The sequence below is a fragment of the Alexandromys fortis genome, unplaced genomic scaffold, assembly GCF_014885135.2.
Source record: "Alexandromys fortis isolate MF-2015 unplaced genomic scaffold, M_Fortis_MF-2015_v1.1 scaffold_77, whole genome shotgun sequence".
Lineage (NCBI taxonomy): Eukaryota > Metazoa > Chordata > Mammalia > Rodentia > Cricetidae > Alexandromys > Alexandromys fortis.
In genome coordinates this window covers 2,405,519-2,426,852 of record NW_026067967.1, presented here as the reverse complement: position 1 = coordinate 2,426,852, position 21,334 = coordinate 2,405,519, and the positions used below count along the sequence as shown (strand labels likewise).

The 21,334-nt window shown below is 45.8% G+C and overlaps 1 protein-coding gene across 6 annotated transcripts in view; it reads left to right on the top strand.

The window, feature by feature from the left end:
• The window catches only part of Sytl2 (synaptotagmin like 2), a 98,409-nt gene that overhangs the window by 38,309 nt on the left and 38,766 nt on the right, over positions 1-21,334 (top strand). For all 6 annotated transcript variants that reach the window (XM_050154531.1, XM_050154530.1, XM_050154528.1 and 3 more), the window contains exons 2-4: positions 1,611-2,083; positions 11,461-11,612; positions 13,308-13,440. In XM_050154531.1, the coding sequence (XP_050010488.1) occupies positions 1,983-2,083; positions 11,461-11,612; positions 13,308-13,440 (386 nt within the window). In that variant the 5' untranslated portion in view covers positions 1,611-1,982. The remainder of the gene's footprint in view (positions 1-1,610; positions 2,084-11,460; positions 11,613-13,307; positions 13,441-21,334) is intronic.

Sequence of the window (21,334 nt, the reverse complement as noted above, 5' to 3'; positions counted from 1 at the left end):
TATAGCCTATGCAAGTATATGAAGATTTTAAAAAGAGACTTTTAAAATAATGTATTTTAGTTTCTGTGGCAAAATAAAAAACTATAGGAAAATGAAACAAAGTTAAAAGTTTCTGTTTATGAATCTCAAATTTTATGTTACAAAGACAATTGGAAAACAGAGCCAAGCACAATATTGGTGTGTGTGAACATTTACTTTCTCCTTTAAAAATTTGTATTAAAATTGTTTTCATACAATATGTTTTTATCATATTTTCCCCTCTCCCTATGCCTCACAGATTCTCCCAACCTCCCTTGCTACCCAACTTCATGTTCTCTCTCTCTTTACCAAAGAAGGAAAAAAGAAAAACCAAAAAAAAAAATGGAAATCAAAACAAATTAAAAATAATAATAAGAAAAATACAAAAACAAGCAAAAAGTGTACAAAAAAAGTTGGAGTCAGATTTGACCAAGCATGCTCTGTCAGATTTGACCAAGCATGCTCTTATTTAGCAACAAAAGCGTGGGCTCCAAAGGGAGGCAAGAATGTCTTTTTAGTGGCTACTTTTTGTACAGGGTGCAAGATGTATTCTTTTCTTAGCCACCGCTTTGCTTAGCCATTGCGGTCTGCATAGGACATCCTAACGTGGAGTATAAAGGAGCGTATAAAACCCGGGGTAGAACAACTTGATCAGTGGCTTCTAGCTAGCAAACCAATGCTCTTGGTAGCTGCCCGGTACTGTTTTGCAAGGTACCTATGCATAAAGTTCATTCTCTTGTGTACACATTTCCTCTTCTTCTTAAGTAGGGGTGCTTTAAGGATGACTTAAGCCTGTGGCTTTGAGTGTCTGTTCTGCATAGGCTGCTCTAGACTTGTTAAAAAAATCCATACCCAAGTAAATCATCTCTAAGATCTTTCCTCATGGCATTTCTTCAAACTTCAGCCTCTTATTTCACCCATCTTTTGGATGCTTCTAGCAAAACAGGATTCTTCCCTACCTTGTGACTCATGAGTGCTGACCCGGGAGGGTGGGGGTGTATTGGAACTGTATCTCTTTCTTCCTTTCCCCCAGTTTTATATGTGCCTAGCATTAAGTGTTCAGAAATGAAGAAAGGCAAGCTTGGCAGGTTCCTCCAGGCCCTGTGAAGGTCAGAGGAGCAGTTGAGCTGACAGTACCACATGCTGTAGATTTGACCAGGGTGAGCTCTGCTGCACTGCTGAACACAGATCCACGCCAGCGAAATGCTCCCATCTGCAAAATGGCCAGCCCTCAGGCTCTCTATTTTCCATCTCTTTCCCATAATTCCTTGGTGCCTGAGGTGGCATCTCCCTGGGCCTGCTGAACGCCAGCATCATATGTTAGGCAGGAATTTCTAGAGAGGGAACGCCTGCCACTCAGGTGGGTTGTTAAACATTGACAGGCGTCTTTGCGCGTCCCATCCCTGTGGTCTAGAATCCGGTGGGAGCAAATGCTCCTGACACATTGACCTTGAGCTCAGGAGGCTAGCAGAATTGGTTTCCTCCTCTCCGAAACCATCACCTCTGGTCATTTTAAAATGTACCGCGGAGCGGCGATTACAGGCAGGCATTTCTTCTCATTGATTGGTGTTTGCTGTCTCGTCATCCTCCAGGTCAGGAATGCCCCAAAGCGGCTGTCTCTCAAGATGGTGATGCTCATGGAGCGTTCGTGTCTAAAACTGGTCCAGAGAGGGTGCGCGCCAGGAATGTTGACAAAGGCACACACAAGGAGCGCAGCATCTTCTTGAGACCTGCTCGTCATCCCGCAGACTGCTACTACCTCGAGGGACCTTATTTTTAGGATTTTGATGTCATCTGTTTAAAACTTTTGTGGAGCACAGACAAGACTTTTCACCACCATAAGACAATATTTCATTTTCATATCCTGCACTCATCCTGGTTATAGTTTTTCTATAACTGTTTGTCCCCTGAGAATCCCAAGCCACATTCGCTACAATTGTTTCTTTTCCTGTGTGTACTTCAAAATGATTGACTTAAGCTTCCTAACAGAGGAGGAACAAGATGCCATTTTAAAGGTTCTGCAGCGGGATGCGGCCCTGAAGAGGACTGAAGAGGAGAGAGTCAGGTAAGAGGCCAGACGAGAGCACTCGGGCGTGAGGGAAAGAAGAGGCGGTCCACACAAAATAGGGCTGTTTCCTTTTCAGCTGTAACTGGTAGTTTGTGTTGCAACGTAAACTCACCCATTCCAATTTTAGGCTAACTTCCTGGACAGAACTTTTCTTTTTGTTTTGTTTTTGTTTGGTTTGGTTTTTGGAGACAGGGTTTCTGTGTAAGCTTTGGGGCCTGTCCTGGAACTCACTCTGTAGACCGGGCTGGCCTTGAACTCATAGAGATCCACCTGCCTCTGCCTCCCAAGTGCTGGCATTAAAGGGTGTGCCACCACCACCCAGCTCCTGCTGTTTCTTAATTTACCTACTATGTGCCTGCAGAAATAGGATCTTTTGAAAACTTTAGCCAGGCATGTGGTGTGGACCTGGAGTTCAAGCTACTCAGGATGGTGATCTGGGACCTCTTCAGCTCACAGTTTGAGATGAGTATGGGCGATGCAGTGAGACCCGACTTCCCCAAACAAAAATGCACCACATGTGCCTATGACTCTGTGTAAAACGAGGCACAGAACCAGGAATGATGGTGTATGTCTGTTCTGTAGTCTTATAATTTGAGAGGTCGAGTCAGGAGGATTGCCTGGAGTTCAATGCTAGCCTGGGTTATTATATAAAACCCCATCTCTTAAAAAACAAGTAGCTGGGTGGTGGTGGAGCACGCCTTAAATCCCAGAACTTGGGAAGAGAGGCAGGCAGATCTCTGTGAGTTTGAGGCCAGCCTGGTCTACAAGAGCTAGTTCCAGGACAGGCTCCAAAGCTATAGAGAAACCCTGACTCGAAAAATCAAAAATAAGCAAACAAGCAAACAAACAAAAAACCAAAAAACCAAAACCAAACCAACATAAAAAAGTGTGGAGGGATGGTTCAGTCATTTAAGTGCTTGCCACCTGAGCATAACGACCTACCAGGCTCGGCCGCATGTGTTTACAATACCGTTTTTGGGAGGCAGAATTTGACAGTCTCTGAGGCTTACTGGCTACCCCACATAGCTGAATGAGTGGGTTCCAGGTTCAGTGAGAAACTGTACAAAGAAACAAATTGGAGAGCAATTGAGGATGAATACCGATTGTCAGTCTCTGGTTTCCACATGAACACCCCCCCCCAATACTGCACATAAAAAATAAGGGAAATAAGGGGAAGATTAAAAAGCAGAAAAGGAGAAGAAATGTAGTTGGTAGTTTTGTGTGTGTGTGTGTGTGTGTGTGTGTGTGTGTGTGTGTGTGTGTGTGAGAGAGAGAGAGAGAGAGAGAGAGAGAGAGAGAGAGAGAGAGAGAGAGACATCTGAGATTGAGACAGTGTTGCTATATGATGCAGTCTGGTCTCAAACTCAGGATCTTCCTGTCTCAGACTCATGAACAGGGACTTATGAGCATGTGTTACTATGGTAACTTGGCATGTATTTTTATATCTACTGTCTTATTTTTTTATTTTTATGTTACCTGAGTTAATTTTTAAAATTTAAAAAAATAAGAGAAGTAGTTCATATTTCTGAATCCTTTGCGAATTGCTCTAACTGGTTTTCAGATCAAAATAAGAAGTGCTCTCCAAACAGGTCAGGTTTCCGTTTGACTTGGGTCCTTCAAAGAGAAGTGTCAACTTGACCCGCTATCCCTTTCAAATATAACGCACATGCTCCCTGTCTACATCCCTACCACTTTCTCCACGGTAGAAAGAACCCTAGAGCCTGGTGCTGTATGACTGTTCCTCTCTGTCTCCTCTAGGGTCTGGGTTCGGCCTCCTCCTGTCTCTGTAATCATGGGCTTTGAAAGCAGTGAAAGTGTCTCTGGAATCTAAGTTCACAGTATTAGCTTAACCGCCCCAACCTCCGTCTTCCAGAAAGAAAAATAAGCCGTGTTCTTATTTCCTGAAGGGCTACAAAGGATGATTTATCTGTATTGACTCTGAACAGGAATGCTTTAGAGAACAGCTCAGTTCAGGCACTGTGGCATGTCTGATGACAGCTACCAAGGACAGTAAGCGAACGGTGATTGGCCAGTCACAAAGGGCTTCACTAGCTCATCTTTCCTCTTGATCCTGCACTCTTTTGAGCCCTTGAGTGATGGAGCGGGATATGAAAACCCCAGCTGACGACATGTGGAAATTTACTATGTGACAGGCGAGTGATTTGCCCAACTAGTAGATGTCACAGGTGAGAGTCGAATCCTGATGGCTACCGACTTCTCTCCTCGAGACATGCCGGTGGAGAATGGGGTGTCAGTCGTGACACGGAGCTGTGATCCTACAGATGGGATCTCCCATGTCATCTCCCCAGAAATGTAGAGGTCGAGTCTACATGGCATCTCCCCAGAAATGTAGAGGACTGGCGTCAATTCTGCCGTCAGAACTTTCCAGTAGCGTGAATGTTCCACCCATTCACAGTTTCCAAGCGTTTTGCTAAACATGATCCTTTGTGGTACTCTAAACAGCCCCGAGCTTTGGCAAGGCAGGGACTGTACCACATCCACGTAGGGCCAAAGGACAGCTAGGCCACAGCGTCTGCAGGAGTGCCGTGTGTTATGGAGACCATCCTTGGAGGATGCTGTTCCCAAGAGGCCTGGCAAGTTTCTGGGGGTTCCCGGCACTGCTGACTTATTGTTGTTATAAAAAAGGAAGAAGCCTAGAGGTGGCAAAAAGTCTTGTGTCAGCCCTAGCTGCTGACACTTCTTGGGCATCTTTTTACCTAGGAACCAAGAATTTCTTGTGGACTTGACCACAGGTGGAATCAGGACTTTAGGACTAGTGACGTTGTACACTAGAAAGGATATAAGGTCACAGGACTGTTGATTCTACTGGAAGAGCCTCATTTGATATGTTCCACACAAGAAGGTTCTTGCTTCGCAACCAAGGTGCTTGAAGACCAAAGGGGCTTTTAGGGGTGGTTCTCGGTCTCTGCCGGGACAGGGTCTCTGGTTTCTGAAAATGATCTCTTAGGGCTTTGGCTGAGCAGCCCCTCTGTAATCCTTCACAGTCTGTCTTCCTTCTTTGGTCGGTTATGGCTTGATAGCTCTGGCAAGACACGCTGTTGTTAGTCTGCCTCAGTCATTTCACAGACAGGCAGGATGGCAAAGCAGCAGGCAAGGGGGAAATGAATTGCCAGGATCACACAGCTGGTCAGGGACAAAGCCACGATCTTGGTCTAGCGCCTTATGCCTGTCTCATGCTGCTCACTGAGAGTTTTCTTTCGGAACCGAACAATGAGAGTCCAGTCACAACACAGAGGCCATGGGGTCAAATCCCAGCACCGGTAGTTAATCAGCTGTAGCCAATTGGGGCAGGTCTCTTAGCCTTCTTCTGAGCTTCAATTCGGAGACTGAGCATGACCAGGTCCTAAGTCCGATTGTAAAAATGCTTCTTAATCTTCCCGGCCTGCAAAGGGTGATGGGGACATTTTGAATCCTCCTTCCCAGCACTCAGCTTGTGCCTCTCAAAAGACATAGAGAATGTTGCCTAATAGTTATCAGGGAATTACTCCTCAAAGTCTCAACTGTTTTTAATACGGTGACGTTTAACTGTTTATCTTATAAGTAAGAGACTGCTCTGGACGGGGCTGTATTGGGATTTGAAGATGATTGCAGGAAGGCATGGTTACAGCCCTTAAGGGATTTGTTATCCCATGGCCTTTCTCCATTTAAAGGATTATCTATTGGAAATTTGAAAAATCTAAATTTTGTCCTCCTAACATGATTTTACTGTTTCAGTTATCCTTCCTCTTGTCTAAACCAAGCTGGTGATATATTAATTATAGTTAGCATTACTAGAAAGACAAATCTGCCATTAATGTGTGTGTGTGGTGTGTGTGTGTGAAGGCAGGCATGTATGTGTGTCATGGTATACATGAATAGGGCAGAGGAAAACCTTGGGTATTGGCCCCGCACTTCCATAGTTCTGCGACACAGTCTCTTTTGTTCCCCACTACAGGCATGAGGCTGTGTGACCTGAGTGATTCTCCTGTCTCTGCCTCCCACCTCGCCGCAGGAATACAGAGATTGTGGATGTTAGCTGCTGTACCCCGCTTTCTGCTGGTTCTGAGGATCGACGTCAGGTCCTCGTGTTGTGTGGAAAGCATTTTTCTCACCGAGCCATCTCTCCAGCCCCTTCCCCAACCTCATTGTGTAGCCCAGGCTGGCTTCCCATTGTGGTGCTCCTTCTACCTCGGCTTCTCTTGTGCTAGGGTTTCGGTTGGGAATGGCTTTCATATGTTAATTGTTTGGGTACTGGGAATAAAGTCCTCCGGTAGCCATGAGGCTGTCAGTGGAGGACTCCTGCACTGTTTTCTACAAAGCCCAGCACTGATTCAGCATCCTTGTCGGTGGGGCTGTAGGTAGGGTTTATATCTCAGTGAAGCTGGTTTGCCACTTTCTGTCCATCTGATGCTTTCAGTTGCTCATGTTCAAATCCACGCAAGACACTTTGGGGATGACGTAGGTTGTATGATGCCTTCTGCCCTGACTTCATGGGTTATAAAAATGAGCATTACGTAGGAGACTTGCTCACTTCCTAAACCTCCCAAGCTGTCAGTGGTAGTATATGAACATGGACCCAGGGGAATATCTTCGCAAGGTCTCTAGGGTGCACATGGGGAGGTAACAGCCCCAGGCTACCCTTGATGCTGCCTCTGTCTTCTGTGCAACAAGCATTGGGCTCAAGTCATCGTGCGTCCCTAACTCTGTCCTGAGTGGAGATGTTTGATAGGTCAACAGAGAAGCAGACATCAAGCTAGATGTTTTCCTCTCTTCTACCTTGGCCCTTTTCCTCCCTTGTGGGGAACATCACTACACACACGCGTGTGTAATTTTAGACTTCTATGGTTTGAAAATGACATGCTGCCGAGGTGGCGTTTCCTGGGCTTTGCGTCACCCTGGCAGCAGGAAACGGATGCACACATCTGTCTGCTCACCACACAGGCACCACGTCCCGGCCCCCACATGCATATAACCACATCTGCAGCGATGGGCGTGTTTGCCGGAGATACCATCTCAACCGCCACCACATCTTATGATTCTCAGCCGCCTCTTTAGGACGTTGCTCCCTTTTAAGTGAAGGCAGTTTTCACTGAAGGACTGGCCTCCAGGACCTCTGCTGGCATTTTCCATGAAAGCAATGAAAGAAGAAATCAGGCCTCATCCCCGGGACAGGAGCATGCAGGGAGCCTCACGTGCACTTTCCTTTTGTTCTCAGAACAGTGCAGTTCAGCCCCCTCCAGTAGGTGGGGAAATAGAGTGGGAGAGGGTGAGCAGCCTGCAGGGTGACACTCTAGCTGCTCTGCCTCCAAAGCCTCAGCAGATTGTGGGGATCCGAGACGTGCCTGCATCTCGGAAATGCGTTTCTTATCTCCAGTTCATTTTCTTTCTAGGTCTGGTGCTTTCCGGATTCTCCGTCAATGCTTGAGAGAAAGAGTGGTAGAAAGAATGACTCGTGGTAACTGCCTCGGAAACCAAAAGCTTGCTAGGCGTTACCAAGCAGGGTTGGGATTGCTGAGGGCCAAGCTCACTCCTGGGTCCAGCTCTGTGTTACCCTGGGCACGTCTCTTACGTTCTCTGGGCTCACATTCTTTCATTAGACAACGAGGCAGTTTTCAAATCACTCAATCTTATCATCTTTCCCAGAAGATATTGGGGGGTTGGGAGTGGGGACGGGACTAACTCTGGAGAATAAAGAGGAGCATCTCTTTGGCTGATCTGCTGAGATTTCCTACCCACATCGGAGATGGTATTATTGATCAGGTCTTGTCTGTGATGTCAGGCCTTTATCACGTCGAGAAGCTGGAAGTTGGAGTACATGTGTGCACGCAGTGAGAAGGAGGTGGGCTGGGGACAACTTTGAATCCAGTCTGGAAAATGCCATTGTTTTGTTTGTTTTTTTTTTCTGCTGTAAGTCTGCATATTCCTCACACACTGAAAAAAATGGCCACTGGCCATCAGGGCTGTAGAATGATTTTTATGCCCAATTCCCAGAATATGCCTGGCATATGTTAGGAAATTAAAGAGTAAGTGAACAAAAGATCATGAAAGGTTAATCATGGCAGGGCATGATGGCCACCCCTTGCTATGGAATAAATCATCTGTAGTGAAATCAGAAGGATGAAATGCCGGGCACGGGTTGTGCAGATGTTGATGGACAGAATGGGGGATTGTGCAGTATAATCACTGGGTGCTTGGTCTGGGAGGCTGATGGGACAGTGGCATTTTTGGACTGGGTGATGTCTTGCTGCCCACCAGGGTTGACCGGGTGCTCTCTTTATGCTAAGTTAAACATAACGTGCGTGTGTAGGACGAACAGTGTCAGTCCCCAGAAATGTACCATTTCCCCCTTCACAAGTCAGTGCAACAACGAAAAAATCCAGTGCAAATACGGCTCACTCAATTTTAGGTCCGAAGAAAGGAGAGAACTATTGGAAGAGATTTTAGCACCCCCCACGGGGAGATTATTCAAATGATCGATATCTTTATAAACTTGATCTTCGATGTCACACATATGGAGTCATCTGCAGAATATAACAAGTGGCCAAGGTATAAAAAAATCAGAGGTTAGGAAACCCAGCAGAAATAATCATATTAAGAAATACCCAAATGGTCCTCACTACATTTGAAAGAATTGTCATTCGTTTACCGCTTTCAAACAAAAGACTCAGAAACCCTGTTCTTGCCACAATTCTTCCCACCATCCTCCGGGGCCGTGCCTCTCCACGGGCATGACTCACATAGCCTGTGCTATTTGTGCACACACCAGGGCCTCGCAGGCAGTTATTAAGATGAGAGAGGCCAAGAACTGCGAAGACCTCCAAAGGATCTATTGCACAGTACTTTCCAGCTAACAAAAACAATCTCACGCAGAGGAACCGGGAGTAGCTCGGCTGTGAGGGTTTGTGGTAGGCTGACAGGTAACCATATTTCATGATCTGTTTTTTCCTGTTCTGATGAGAGATGAGCAGTCCTGCCTCGTCAGAAACCCTCCTACGATGGTGGAGTCTGGTCCCCTGAAACTTGGCAGTGGTGGGATCTTCATTATCTCTTCTTACTCAGACTAGGGTGGCTGCCGGGCACATAACTGCTGGATGACTTACTCACTCAGCAAACAGTTACTGGGTATCAGCCCTGTGGCAGTCTCTGTGCTTCATGGTAAGACTATAAATGGTGATAAGGATGTAATCCTTGCATTCAAGGAGTCTGTAGAGTCCACAGCTGCCTGGGCAAAACAGATGTCCAAACAGAGCCTTGGGATCTGCGTGAATGTGAAAGAGAGGTTTGGTGGGAACAAGGAAGAGGGAATCATGCCTTTGTGATGCTCAGGCTAGGCCTGCAGCAGCAGGAAGAGGAATGTGCTGGACAGAGAAGCCAAGGGAAGACATCCAGAGGTCATTGGTCTCTTTATAAAAGACGGGCACTGCTAAGTGCTTCCAGGCAAAACACTTCAATGAATTACCTCAGAAGTCTTCAAGGGGAGGTCTTACTTCCTCCATCTTTACAAGCAAGGAGACTAAAGTACAGACTAGTTCACTAACCCTTCCACTGTCATGTTTAGGCAGAATTCAGACTAGGCTTTGGCCCTATTTAAGAGAGCCTCCGGAGCCCATAGTCTTTCAGTCAGAATTTCCTACCTCTAAAACCTTACATGTCACAGAAGAGCCATTTCGAGGGCAACACAAAGTTGAGTGTGCCGGTGAGTGGGGTTTAGGAGCGTCTGGTAGGGAACAACCCCAAAAAGCCAATCTGAAGGCAGGAGGTCAGGGCCTTGTACAGCATCCCTTCGCTCTTTGAGCACAGTGTTTTGTACAGCACTAAGCAAATATATATGAAATGAAAACCAACCTTCCTGGAGCCCCATCTGACCAAGGAGAGCGGTTGCCCAGCAAGGACTATCTGCTTGGTCAAAAGCCTTAGGCAATGTACAGCGATTAGCAGCATTTAATAAGAGTCTTTTGGTGGCCGAGGACTCTGAACCAATGATGCTGGCCCTGCCAGGATTTGGACACAGGACCACGACGAGCACATTGGGGACAAAATCACTTCCTCCCAGGTGACTGGGAGAGGAAGGGAGACTGGTGAAGTGTTTTCAAGCGACAGACAAAGAAGCTGTCCCCTCAGGCATACTTAGGGAAGAGGAGCGGCCATTGCTGGGCCTGGGAGACTGCCCCTCTGGCGCCTTCTCCATTCCCGGACGTACCTGTGATCATTGTTCATCTCCTGCCTGGCCCATTTACATTCTCTGGCTAATCCAGACTTCCCACGTAGACAAGGAGCATCTCTGTGTGAGTGAAAATCGTAAGCCCACTTGGATTTGTCCAACATATTATCTTGGGAGAGTTCAAAGTTTCCCAAAGGCTTTTTTTTTTTTTAAATCAAATTTTACTCTTCAGTGTTATCTCCACGAGTAAGAAAAGATAGTTTTGAGACTCTCATTTTATTGCCTAGGGGATGTGGAGGTTAAAATACTCATTGGTTAGAACACCATTTTCCCTAACCAGTCTCAACTAGGGATGTTTTAGGAGGGCATCAGTTGGTTCGCTCTTTAGGTTTTAGTTACTCTGCAAGCATGAATGATTATGGAATTCTTAAAAGCAATCTCGGCATTGATGGATCTTGCCTGTACCTCCTCGCTTTAGCCCGCCCTCAGCACACAGAGTGTCATGGCCCCTTCCTGTACAGGCTTCTGGTAAAGTCTCTGATAAACTCATTTCACTGAAAAGAGAAGATCCAAGGAACTGCTTATCTCACAGATTAATTATCCATTAAATGCCTGATAGGCCCTTGGCATATGCAGAGGGTGGTTTCAGTGTTGTAATGAAATTCTCAGAGAAACCCTATGAGGATGGGGTGTTTAACCCCATTTTAAAGATGAGGAAGCGGCCAGAGAGACTTTCTCCATCATTCCTCTCTTCTGTGCCTGTCTGAATGGTGGACATAGAAGACTACAACTAAGAAGTGAGTCTGCTCTTGAGAAGTTTCAGACAGAGTAGTTCAGAGCACTTGCAGCTCTTGTAGGGGACCTGGGTTCAAATCCGAGCAACCACAATTAACAACTGCCTGTAACTTAGTTCTAGGGGATTCTGACACTCTCTTCTATGGGCAATACACATCCATTATGCACTGACTGACAGACAAAATAGTCATACACATGAAATAAAAATAAATAAAAAACCCTTTAAAAATCATGCTTGGTATCACTTGATTAGCTTTTCAGTCAAAGCAGAACATTTGTTAGACATCTAGGAGGCTTGTGGCACATAAATTATTGAGAGCTTCATTTTGCTTGTATCTTTACAAATTTCTTCAGTGTCGAAGTGGACTTGTTTATTTACTGAGGGTTCTTGGCAAGTAATGCTCTTTTCCTTTTGTAGACATTTGCCTGAAAAAATCAAGGATGACCAACAGCTAAAGAATATGAGTGGCCAATGGTTTTACGAAGCTAAAGCCAAAAGGCACAGGGACAGAATCCATGGTGCTGATATCATCAGAGCATCCATGAGGAAGAAGAGGCTCCCCGTGGCAGGTGAGGTCACAGCCAGCAGTTGTTTGGGAAGGAGGGAGGGGAAGGATGGGAGACTCTTCACTGGACTCTGCTGAAGGACATCATTTGGGGGGATGCTTCGCATTGTGTGTGTCCTTCTTGCTCAAAATCTTCTTGCCTTGGATTTGGATGGGTGAAGATTGGGTTAGGCGACTGGCTGTAAATGAATACAACTCTTAGGCACCGTGCATAAATGTAGTAGTGGTTGTGCTTGGGGATTGTGAGGAATGTGCATAACTTTTTTTTGCTTTCTCGGTGTGTGTGTGTGTGTGTGTGTGTGTGTGTGTGTGTGTGTATACACACACGGGTATATATGGATACACATGCAAGTATATGCACGTGTGTAGAGGGCAGAAGTCATCCTCAGGTGCTCTTTTAGAATAGGTGCTGGCTATCAAACTCAGGTTAGGTCCCGATATTTGCATGGCAAACACTTTATCAACTGAATCCCCTCCCTGACTCCTGCTTTGACTCTGGAAATGCAAAGCCTACTGAATAGCACCAAAGGTTTAGAAAGAAATCAGGTTTCATGTTCAAGGCTCTTAACATGCGCTTCTTCCATCGCCCAGTGCAATACTTACTGGACTCTAAGAGTTAACTCGCCCAAGGTCCTATTATTGCTAAGCAGCAAAACTGGGATTTGCAAATCTTTGGACTGCGTCACACTTATTACAGATAAAGGTTGACTCCTAAGCATGAACGGTGCATTGCCTCAAGTTCTTTTGGTTTTCAAACGTGCCCAGGCCTTAAGAAATCTTGGGTGATACTGGTTAGTACTATGGACTCCATCTGCAACTGGAGATACTTGACTGATGTGTGCCAAAACTAGGAGGGGATAGGTTCCACTTGGCAATGCATTTAGAAACTGGAAGCCCAATATTGCCCATTTAATACTGATGAAAGCATTCTTGGCACTTATCATGTGACCTTAAGCAATTTGCTTGAACTTTTTGGTTCTAAACTTCTAAGTATAAACATAGAAAATACCCCTCACTGCACAAGACAGTGTCCACAAAGAGCTCAGTGTAGTTCTTGCTTGCTATTCACCACTTAGTTGATGCTAACTGTGATAGAGATGCAGGTAAGGAGAATACTGGGTATTCAGAGGCAGAAGAGATTTCTGAAGACACAGCACAGAGGCTTTATGGGGGCAATGACACCTGAGCAGTGTGTTGCAGTGAATTTAGAATTTGGATTTGTAGAGAGACCTGTGGGATAGGAGAGGCACTGGAGGGGGACCTCCTAAATTAGGATTATTCCTTTGTACCCCAGAGTTGACTATATTTTTTTGGCATTTGGTAAATGCTTGGTAAGGATATCATTGCTTACTCCCACTCTGAGCATCTCTTGACTAAGTGGTCCTGACTCCAATGTAGGTCAGGTTAACCTACAGGCAGTTAGAACTTGGCTTCAGCGATCTCTAGGGTTACCCATATCTATAAAGGCACATTTTTTCTTTCAGGAGACTGTTTGGAAGGCAGGGATCTGAAATCAAACAAATCTCCTGTCTTCTCTCACAGCTATAATTTTGATTCTGGGACCCAATTGTTGGTCACCTTGGTACTTCCAAGGCCCAAGGTTCAGATCTGAGCCCTTACTAATGGGAGCCAACAAGAAGGAAGGGTATAGATTGTACAACTGATAGATAACCTTTCTGTCTGTCATTTCCTGTTTCAGCCGAGCAGAGTAAGGACACAGCAATGAGGGCCAAAGAAAGCTGGGTGAATAACGTCAACAAAGATGCTCTCCTCCCCCCAGAGCTGGCTGCTGTGGAAGAGCCAGAAGATGATACAGCTCCAGCAGGCCCAAGGTAAGCCAGAATGGGTGGGTTTGGTGGCCTGCTGTGCTATGTAGGCAGATGTGGGCTTGGGGTACAGATGAAGGACTGGAGTCACCGATGTGGAGATGGGTAATGTTTGGGGGGACTTCTGAGCCCCAGCGAGAATGGAGCCTGAACCAGACTCTTCCTTGGCTTTCAGAATTTCCGACAGATCTCCACTGTGGTATCAGGGTATTAAGTGGTTGTTTCTTCCAGCGCCCGGAGTGGTGGTTTTTCATTGGCGTGTAGGATTTTCCTAGAGTAGGCTGAAGAGGTCTGTGCGGGCTACCGTTCATCTAAGGGGACAGATGAATGGCAATCATACTGTTATGTCTAGTGTGATGGAAGAAGCGCAAGGATAGACGGGAATGATATAGACCGGTCAGAGCTGGTTCTCATGTATGCAAGACAGCGAGCACATCTTAGGTAGCAAGTTGCCTCATTAAAACGCAGGGTGTCCTCTGTATTTTCGGTTTTGACCTTTTGATAGCTTAAGCGTCTGTTTGTTCATCCTTTCCAAGAAGCAGCCAACTGGGAGGCTGTGTTGTTCCACTTTTGATGTTGAATCAGTTGTTTCGCGTTCTTAAAGTTATTCTCATTAGCACTGCTCTCTTCAAGGGTCAGTTACTGCCTTTTGGTGGGAGGAGTGCCTCAGTGGAGACTACTCACTTCGGAACCTCCTACTGGTGCGAAGTCAGTGTCTTTGACTTCAGACACACTGAGTCTAGATCCAAGACCAAGACCACATGGGAACAGAGATATTTCCAATGTTTATAGGCAAGGAAGGGTCTATGTATAACACAGCTACCAACAGGCATTTTGGAGTCAATTATGAATAAAGTTATGCCAACAACGGGTGGCATGCTGATTCTAATAAGGTGTCTGCTAATTGCCTACTTCCTATGAGTGGTGGGTGTTGATTTTCCTCCAGGACTATTTGTTGCAGTGCACAATATCTGTCTGTGCTCTATGCACTACCATACACTTCCCAAGCTTCGTGCAAGGGGCTCGAGGTTGAAACACACAAACACACACAGACAGAGACACAGACCTCTAGTCACCTGTAAGAAGCCCTTTATTCAATAGCACCACGGAGGCTTATACACTCAACAGTCAAGTGGGCCAACAGGTGAAAACCTTATCCCCTGATCCTCAAGCCAAGGCAACACCTGCTCGTGAAGCAGAGCTGGTAAACAACTTTGACACAGCTTTCAGTAACTCAAATCAGAAGGAAAGTAAAGATCTCTAGCAGGGAAGAGCAGCCGGAGGCCAGGACTCCAAATGGTCCCAACAATTTGTAATGTTCTGTTGTCTACACTGTGTCTGCTATGTTGGCTCGAGGTTGAGGCACCTTGTTAACTGCTGCTGGTTGTTATCGTGACCATAAAGTAATGACCACTTAATTTCTTCAGCCTCTACTTCCACCGCTATATGAGACTGATGATAATTGGCTAACGGGGTTAGTAGAAATCCAAATAGCTAGTAAACATAGAATTCTTAACATAGCTCAGAGCACGTACTAGGTACTAGTAAGTAGAGATGTGGGCTCTTGAATGTAGCGTATCTAGAAACTCAGAACACTCTGTCATTCCTCTTGGTGTCCCCTGCCCCTACCCCCATTGCCTGCTCTGCTCCTAATGGGTAAAGTCCTTATTATCATAAAAATAAAAAAAAAGATGAGGCCTAAAATATTAGAAACCCAAGTAGAAAAGTCATAGCCATTAAACAGACATGACCAAGAGTCTGCACGTGATAGGGCTGAGGAGCATGGAGCATTACCCAGTGGGGGAAACAAACGCCACTGTAGAAGAGGCAGAAGACATGTTGAGGACTCAGAGGCAAACAGCTTGGTCCACAGTTTGAGCAAGCCCAGACTTCCCATCTTCCCCCCAGGCTCTCATTCCATCTCAAAGGACTTGAGAGGCAAAGGTGCCCAACTTGGCTTCCTCACGCTCCCCCTACCCCCAGGCTGGTGGGCATTCCTCAGCCTTCCTTCCTTCCAGGCTAGTATAACATCTGGGATTTGAATATGCACTGTCTTCTGTGTGGCTCTTTTTGATCTTTTCTGTAAACCGGACCGGGATTGCCTTACTAGGATGTTGTGACGTTAACTGAAATTCAGTGCGGGAACTGGTTAGCATTTCTCAGGAAGAACAGAAATGGGCAACTTCCGGGTAGCATTACAATTACACTATTATATTACATGGACTGTGTGGTTGGGAAGGCAAGCACACAGCTGTTCAACGTATCGAGCGTGCTTTGCTCAGTGAAGGCCGGTTCTGGGAGGAGTGGCTCGGGTGGTAATCAGTCAGCTGTACAAGGAGTTGTTTTTGACTTCCCCCTTTTGGTGTCCAAGGCCGCCATTTCTCTTGGTATCCATCTCCCGCAACGCTTCTCGCTTATGCTTTCTTAACCTTTGCGAACTGGGTGTGTTAAGTGTGTTTTGGGGCCCGTCCTTCTAGACGAAGTTGTTTGCTATCGAATGACTCAACGCCTGTCAATATTTTCTTAGCCAGGAATGAAAACTGGGGGGGATGTGGGGCTGGATAGCACAGTTTCTTAGGTAGGCATGGTGGCAAGGTGTTTAATTGTGTTATAACCACGAGACCGTGGGAGGCTCGCCTATAAATTAAAATGCTATGGGTGTCCAGCAAGCAGTCAGACGTGGGCAGCCACCACCATTCCTTCTGAACTCACCGTTGTTTACAGCTGCAGCGCTGGGAAAGGCAGGAAGGTTTATAAACGGAGAACACTGGTCCCTGAGGGCAGCGGACGGAAATCTGGTAGCCAGCAGTTGTAATCCTGATCACTAGCTTAGCCTGATGGTCTCTGCTGAACTTCATAAACTAAGACAGAGGACCTGCTTCATTTTGCTTTACACTTTGATTTTTAGATGTCTCTGGCTGATGCCTTCTGTAAAACACAGACATGAATACAGAAGGGAAAAACAGCACATAGATCATTGTCTACTGAGCATTCTGACAAAGGGCTGTACATGGTCCTTTGCACATGCTCTCAATCCCTGTACTTACATCACCATGGATCAGTGATAAACACTTTATGGATTGCCACTGGTCCATGAACCCCACACTGATAACGTATCGTGTACCCTCCTGAAGTCCTCATTGATGCGCACAAAAGGCCGTAGAACATGGCTCAGTCAATGTGGGGCTTACGGAATGCAGCCCAGGGATCTCTTCCCTCTGTGTCAGGTGGCTACCCACAATGAACTGCAGCACATCCTGCATGGTATGGGAAACCACCCTTTGTTATCTGAGAAGCAAGTATGGGACCCTGGGTACCATGGAGAGTCTAAGAGGCATCTACTGACCAGGGCCTTTGATGTCTCTGCTATGGTGCTTCTTTGGCTTGGATGAACCTAAAAAGGACGGAGCTTTAATCTGCCTCTGCGTGTCTGTTCCTTTGATAGCACTGTTCGAGACTTACCCTCTGGTAGCCTCTATTGTTTTATCTCTGGACCAGCAGAGAGGCTGGCAGAAACATCTAAAATATCAGTACTCACCCGGGTGCATTGTCAGCTTCCAGTCCTTTCTCCGTTTTGTCCCTTCTCCTCTTCTCGGTCACACACCCTACAGATGCCTGGGAGTGTCATCTTTTCTCGTGAAAGGCTGTAACATGAATTAGATGATAAAGAATACTTAACTATTCCCCAAGGACTTAGCCTATGTACTTGGAAGTTTCAATTCTTTCGTTTTTTTAACCATCACCTTCCTGAAATGTGGACCCAAAGGTATCTGTGCCATCCTGAGAGGTAGGCCAGGTGGTCCCCAGCTGCGATGTAGCACAAAGAAGGTCAGACATTTGTTCCTTGTGTACTGTGTACTATGTAAGCTCTAGTAGAAAACTTATTAGGACTGATGGTTTCTAAAAGTTATGAGTTACTTTGTGATAAGCATCCTCATAAAGCTTGGAGTCTTCAACCAAACTAGTCAGGAGGGTCCTGGTTACCTCAGTGCCTTGGTAAGAAAGGGGCCTAAAAATTAAATGTTATGAATAGAAGTCAGTGACTTCATTAGATCCGGGGAAATACTTCAACAAATCTAGACCACAGAGAAAGAGTTAGGATATATAGGAGTGGGAAGGTGAGCGAATGGAGGAGTAAAGGAATAGTTAGTAAGATCATTAATTGATAAATAAAGAATAAATGGTGAGGGAAGAGATGGACAAAAAACAAATCAGGAAATAAATTAATGAACAAATGGAGTGGTTTGGACTCCAGGGAGTAAGTAATAAAAAAGAAAAAGAAAGAAAGAAATGGAAAGAAAAAAGTCAAAATGGAACCAGCAGCCTCCAGATCCCAACACTTTGCTTCAAGAATTTCTTTCTTGAGAAGTGGAATGGAGAGAGGGTCGAACATGAGACCACTCTGGGTCAGCTAGACAGACACGGTGGTGCTGGTAAGGATGCAGAGATGTCCAATAAGACAAAGTGGAAGGGTTGTTTGGATGTGTGGGTTCTCAATCACTGGTGACCAGAGAAGGTGGAGAAGGCTTGGAATGCTCTCCCCAATCGCCATAACCCTGGGATTGGAGCATCGGGGATGGAAATCAGGAAGGCGCGGCGCAGGAGGCAGGCTGGCCGCTGTCAGGATGTGTACTGTCCGCTAGCTAAGGCCTCTCTGGCTCCTTTCCAGAAACTAAACTCCGTACCATGCTGTTTCGTTCCCTGATGCTGCCGTGTTTTTCCCTGAAATGGTGGGAAAATGAGGAGGTTAACTTCCCAGCATCCCATTTACTGTTGGATTGGGAAGAATTGGATGCTCTTTTTGTGTATCAGCATAGGGAACCAAAATGCCACATCAATACCAGTGTATCTATCACCAGCCTCCTTCTTGCCCTCTGTGGAACAAGAACCAATAAATCCCGACTTCATCTTGGCCTCTGAAATAGCATGGCTTTTTATACCAATGACCTCTTTCCCGGAAGGCTTTTGTTACATCTGTCTAGCGTGCTCCACCAGAAGAATCGGCTGTTTGCTAGGACCCCCCGCCCCCCGTAACAGGGTCAGTGGAAGCTACAAGCTTGCCCTGGAGGAAGATGGGGTTGAGCCAGTAAGCGGGACAACGCATTTGAGAATTGATAGGAAATCCGGTAATAAGAATTAATTTCATTTTTAAGATGTCTGGCTCATAATATCATTTCTATTGAGCTCTCAAGAGAATATCTAATCTTATCGGATCTTTAGATTTGCTCCAGTCAGTTATGGTAATAAAAATGCTCTAGGCACTTCCAAGTGCCTCCTGCTTGGATGGGAACACTTGTGCTCAGCGGGTCTGTAGTGTCTCAAGAAGTGTGTGTGCTCACAAAAATACTGCTGACTTGAAAGGCTTAAAGTATGTTTTCTAATTCACCCCGTTTCTTTTTTCCTCTGGGTCATTTCTTCCTGTTTATTTGTTGAAGCACCATGGAATACCACGACATGCTGAGCCTAGAGCCAGACTATTGGGGAGAGACACAGCAGCAGCCTCCAACAAACTTAACAGCCCTGAAGGAGATCAAAATAATTTTCTAAAATAATCAAAATAATTACCTGCAGAATTTCCTTCTGGTTCTAGAACAGTATTGACATCTAGTGTTTTGGTCATCTTACTCTGCCAATTTTGTCCTTAGTGTGACTTCTGATATCCCAGGTCCTTTTTGGAGAATGTGGGAAAGAAGTTACAGAGCACAGGCTCTTCCCAGCTTAAAAATCTTACCTCGGTGTGGTGGTGCACACCTTTAAATCTATAGCACTTGGGAGGCAGAGGCAGGTGGGTTGTGAGTGCAAGACCAGCCTGGTCTACACAGAGAGTTCCAGGACAGCCAGGGATACACAGTGAGACGCTGTCTCAAACACACACACACACACACAGTCTTGTCATATAGAATATATTGAGCATCTTTTATTTTTATGATGCAGTCTACCTCCCTCTGGAAGGAGTGGGATTCTGAGGACGAAATATACAGTATCTGGCCATAAAGAACTATTTCCCGAGGAAAGATGCTGCTTCTTTGTAAAGATCTGCTGTCGTGATAGCAAGCAATGCCAGGCAGGGAGCAAATTCTCAATCCAAAGGACTAATAAAAAGTGTCGTGATGGGAGGGGCAGTTTAGATTGGGCTTGAATATGACAGTACTGATGTCAACAGACAATGAGGTGGGGGTTGAGTGGAAACAGCTAAGAGTCACATGATTAGGCCAACCACTTTGTTCTACTCGAGAACCCCGGAGCAGACTTCTGTAAGGGAGAGACAGGTTTCATCTCTAGTGAGGATAATCACAATGCGCAGTTTGGGCCCCTGGAGCCTGGGGGCATAGGAGCTGAATTTCCAGGTGTGGAGGGCATATAATATCGAGCTCTGCTTATCCTTTGGGGTTAGGGAGTGGGAAGGAGCAAGATGGCAGGAAACCATGGCTTTCCCTTGAGGAGCCCTAACCTCTGTGATTGGCTCAGGTCCTCTGATTATCCCGCTGCTTTACTTACTAAGGGAGCTCATTTATTCTGAATCAGGCATCTGCTCTATATGGTTCATCATAGTACCCACTGGCTATTTTTATAAGTAATTTCAAAACATTTTTCAGATTATAATATAATCACATTTACTCTCCCCTTTCCTTCCTCTCAACCCTCCAATGTAACCTCCTTTGCTCCCTTTCAAATTCGCGACTTCTTTTTCAATTGTTACATATGTGCCTGTGTTCCTAAACACATAAATACACCTGTCTATACTGTTTAATGTTACCTGTATGTGTAAGTTGTCGGGGCTAACCGTTCAGTATCGGGTAACTAATTGGTTATTAATTTCCCTGGGGAAGCCTATCCCTCTTGCTCTGAGCATTCCTTGGCTGCCTGTAGTACTTTGTGTAGGGCAGACTTTGTAGGGACGGGCTTTCCCTCGTCCATGCTATCATGTCTATTGGTGCTGTTCTTGTTCAGCACGTGTTTAGGCATCAATGCTGGTGAGACTTCATGGGTATCATATCTGACGTTTCTAGGAGATAGAATCTCATAGCAAGCCCCCTCTCCGTCTCTTACAGTCTGTATGCCCCTTCTTCTACAATGATCCCTGATCACTGATGTGGGAGTTGTGTTGTAGATACTGCATTTTGACCTGGTATGGTTTCCTGTAATGGTCAGAGTTGCAAAGAACTTTGCTTCATGATGGACGAATGCACTTATCTTGGGGTATGAGAGCAAATACTAAGAACACAGGGATTGATTGACGCAGCTGTAGGTTCTCCTCCAAGATCCAGGACTGCACTAGCGCCGGGTAGTTGGCCTCCAAAACTGGCACTGGAAAGAAATGGCTTACTGGTTCTGAGCTGTTGGCCTTCCATTGTGTGGACACCAGGTTCACTCGGTGGCCATGCTTGTTTTTGATACTTTGTTGCTGCACAACTTGATTTGACTTTGCGTTCATCTAGTGCAGGGATAGATTTCCTGTAAAGACCCTCTGTCCAAATTGTGGTTCCATTATAATGTCTTTTCTTGTTTTCCATTTCATACAACCCTCCCTTCCCTTGTTTGCATTCATGCACTCAAGCTGGAAATGACACCTCATCTGCCCTACTTTACCTTTGGATCAATAGGGAAGCTGATGGAAGGAAGGAAGGAAGGAAGGAAGGAAGGAAGGAAGGAAGGAAGGAAGGAAGGAAGGAAGGGAATGGCTTCCTTAAGAGCTTAAATGTTCCCTGGGACTCGCTGTGAAAAAAAGAATTAGCAGTTCAAGCACAGAAATAAGAACTGGAAACCATGAAGTATCCAGCCCTGGGGTTTAGTGGCAGTATACTTGGGCGAGGTTCCATGGCTCCAGAGTGAAATGTCTCCTTGCCTGGGCTTTCTGTTCCTCGGCCACGTGGTGAGAAGCCATCACCTTCAGAGGATT